At 40.3% G+C, this 3,482-nt stretch overlaps 1 protein-coding gene across 1 annotated transcript; it reads left to right on the top strand.

The window, feature by feature from the left end:
• Positions 1–1,171: 1,171 nt before the first annotated feature.
• On the top strand, positions 1,172–1,720 carry LOC133734854 (uncharacterized). Its single transcript, XM_062162457.1, has one exon. The coding sequence runs from the start codon at positions 1,172–1,174 to the stop codon at positions 1,718–1,720; it is 549 nt and encodes a 182-aa protein (XP_062018441.1).
• The last annotated feature ends 1,762 nt before the right edge of the window (positions 1,721–3,482 follow it).

The following is a 3,482-nucleotide window of genomic DNA, read 5'->3' as shown; positions in this document are numbered from 1 at the left end:
CCCAACACCCTCTGCTCCGTGCAGCTCCCCCTCAACAAACAATCCGCCGACCATCCGGAGGTCTACCTTGGCCGGGGAGTAGGGGATTCCCTGGGGGGCCTAGCAGGGGCCCACCCAAAAGGGTATAAAGCGTTTAAAATCCATGGTTGACAACGCACTGACGCTAATTATGCTCTTGCAAGTCTAGCGGAAGAAAACGCTTCAAACCGCCGAACAACTCCCCAACCAAGATTGCCCTCCTTGACTGGGGACTTGGGGACTTGTACATACATGTACATTTACAAGCATAATTAGCTATAATGGGCCACGCTCATTGTACCGCTAAAGGTACTAATTCCAACCAAAGGAATGACATACAGGTACACCGCCAGGCGGGCTACAACCTCAGCGTCGGATCACCCCCAGATCACCGCCGACGCGCCGCCACGCGCCGCGCCAAAATGGCATCAGTAGCTCCCAGAGCTGGGAACTGAAACATTTCAGTCCCGCATCGAAAACAAAGAGAAGAACCTCCTCTTCCTCACCTATAAAAGGTTCTCTCCTCTCTCCTCATTAATTACGCATTCAATACTTACCTACTGTTACTTTGTCAACATAAATACATTGACTAACTTAGGCATCGAAGTGTTGAAGACCGCCCGGCGCGGTCTCCCTCTGACGCCCCTTTGTATTTTACTTGACAGGTAGCGGAAGCTTTGAGAGCATCACAAGTATCGATCCGCCCACCGGATCAGCGTTAACAAAGGTTCAGCTACCGCCGAACTTTTAGACATTAACACCATCTTTACCCTTCCCTACTCATCTAAATTACTTCGCCTTTGTTCCCCTATTCTTCCCAAAGTCAATTCCCACCTCTCTGCTAGTTTGGGATTACTGTGACTTTAAAAAAAAACTACTGCTGTTGTGTTGTGAGAATAATCAGCTGTAAATTAAAACAGTTTCGTGTTTGGTAAATAATATTTTTAAAAGTGCTGTCAGTACATAAAACAACTGCAGAGTGTGTTTTGATCTACATCAGCTTCTAAAAGCAACCTCTGGGCTGCTTCTAAAATCTGCTGTCAGTGACCTATGACTTTTAATTAAAGCTGCTTTTTATTTATTTACCAAACACAATAAAATCTAAAATTTTGAACAAAAGCTGATTTTTTAAAAAAGCTAAGCAATTCCAAACATGGCCTTCTTCTCCTGTAGCTCATCATCAATGGCCTCAACCATCACCCAAATCTCTCTCTTCCTTCTACTCCTAACCCTCTTCTCAGAAACCCAATTATCTCAATCCCTCAGAGACCTCAAACCCAACCCCAACCGTCCATCCACCTCACTCCAATCAATCACAGACGTCCATGACCTCCTCCCCAACTACGGCCTCCCAAGGGGTCTGTCACCCGACAACGTAAGATCCTACACTCTCTCCGACGATGGAACCTTCGAGATCCATCTTGAAAACCCGTGTTATGTTCACTTTGATAAGTTGGTGTACTACAACAAGGACATCAAAGGGAAGCTGAGTTTCGGCTCTGTTTCCGATGTGTCGGGGATTCAAGCCAAGAAGCTATTTATTTGGGTTTCCGTGACGGGGATGCATATGGAACAAGGGTATGATTCAGTTGAGTTTTACGCTGGGGCTCTGTCCGAGAAATTGCCTGCTAAACAGTTCGTGGATATTCCTGTATGTAAGATCAAAGCTTGCCGAGGAGGAGCTAGTGTTGAGTCAATGTGAGGTAAATTTGGATTTTTTACTTCGAAAAGAAAAGTAATGCCTTTACTGTTTTTGTGTGAATTATATGGGAAAGACTGGATTTTGTGTTTCTGAGATTACTAATTTTAATTTGAAGAGTTGGGCAAAATAAGCAAAGAAACCACAACCGACATTTACTTCTACTTCAAGTTAAAGACTGAGTTTCTTTTTGTAGAAAATTTGTTATTGTATATGAGGAATGAGCTTAGGTTTTAATTATGTCCATATTATGTTAGTTACGAACTTTGAAAGTTTGAAAAATTTGGGTCTTATGAGTGATTGAACTTGTGTGAAATGTTTATGCCATTTGTGTTGATAACCAAATCAAAGTATCAAACAAAGGAAAAGGAAGATAATGTTTTCGATCGGTTTTTTAGGTTATTTAGAGCAACAATGCAGGATCAAGAGATTCTTGTAGTCATTTTAAATTTTTAATAGGAGAATTCTGATGAATTATTTGCTAAAATCATCTTGTTGAACCTATGTTATGTCATTCCTTTCCATATTTCTGAGATTTCCAATCAAAAACTTGCTTGCTTTGATAAAGATAATGTCTGTGAGAAGTTTGTAGTGTTTTACTCCAACCCTGCATGTCTAAAGGTTTGGAATCTCAAGTTTTGTACTTGCATCATGTATGTCTGTGTGCATTTTTTTATGAAGGCCATAGAAAGGCACTTGACCTATGTATTGCAACGGTTGCTTGAATAGTCGAATCTCATTTCAGTTGGTATCACACTTTCACTCCATCTATGATCTAATTCTTGAGGCCAATGCACATATGGGTGGGTTCAGGGTTAGGAGGATAGTTATCAGCCCCATTTTTACCCTCCAAAAGATAAAAAAATTTATCGGCCCCATCTCGTGCCCTGTCTAGGAAGTTTAGGTGATTAGTGAAATTATATCTGGTGTGTCGTTATGCTCTTTGTACTATTGGTCATTGTTTCTCTAAATTAATTGTTTAGTAAATAATGAAATTGCAATGTCCTTTGTCCTTTTTAAGCAAGATATAGTGGAGCAGATATTCTTATTAAAAAAAAAATCAACAATAATTTAAGCAGATAGTCTTATCACAAAAAAGTAAAAAATAAAAAAAAAAAAAATGATGCCAAGAGTTCTTGAAATTGTTATTTTGTCATTGATCCTTAATTGAACACTGATCAGACAATTCTGAGTTAATAAACTTTGGCAGCATGCATAATCAGCAAATTCTTCAAGGGTTCATATTCATATGTAGATAGGATCATAGGAATGCCTTTGAAGTGAAACCAAGACCAAATTTGCAATTTTTAAGCTCTAAACCTTCTATAGCGTGTTGCTATTTGCTGTGAGTAGAAGGCTCTTGCATGAACACCCAGCTTCTTAGCCGAATGTTTTCTGTTTGGCTCCTATCATCTTCCTTTGTGTGATTAGGCTTGAATGAATTATGCTAATCTTTGGTGGACTAATGTTGTGATGCCCCGGAAATTCGTATTTATTTTCCGAGGATTTTCCGGAATTAAATTAGTAATTATTGGATGGTTTCGTGGCTTGTGGATGGAGCGGAAGTGTTTCGGGCGAATAATTATTCGGGAAGCGCCATTTTAGGGGGGGCACAAGGGTTGACTTTTTATTCGTTGGGATTCTCCGAAAACTTCCTTCACAAAAGTTGTAGAGCACGTCGATACGAGTTCGTGGACATGTGGAACGCGTCAATCGGAGTTCGTATGAGAAAGTTATGGCTATTGGAAGGAATTTCCATTTTAGT

The sequence above is a fragment of the Rosa rugosa genome, chromosome 2 (genome assembly GCF_958449725.1).
Source record: "Rosa rugosa chromosome 2, drRosRugo1.1, whole genome shotgun sequence".
Classification (NCBI taxonomy): domain Eukaryota; kingdom Viridiplantae; phylum Streptophyta; class Magnoliopsida; order Rosales; family Rosaceae; genus Rosa; species Rosa rugosa.
This window is presented reverse-complemented; position numbering and strand designations above follow the sequence as displayed.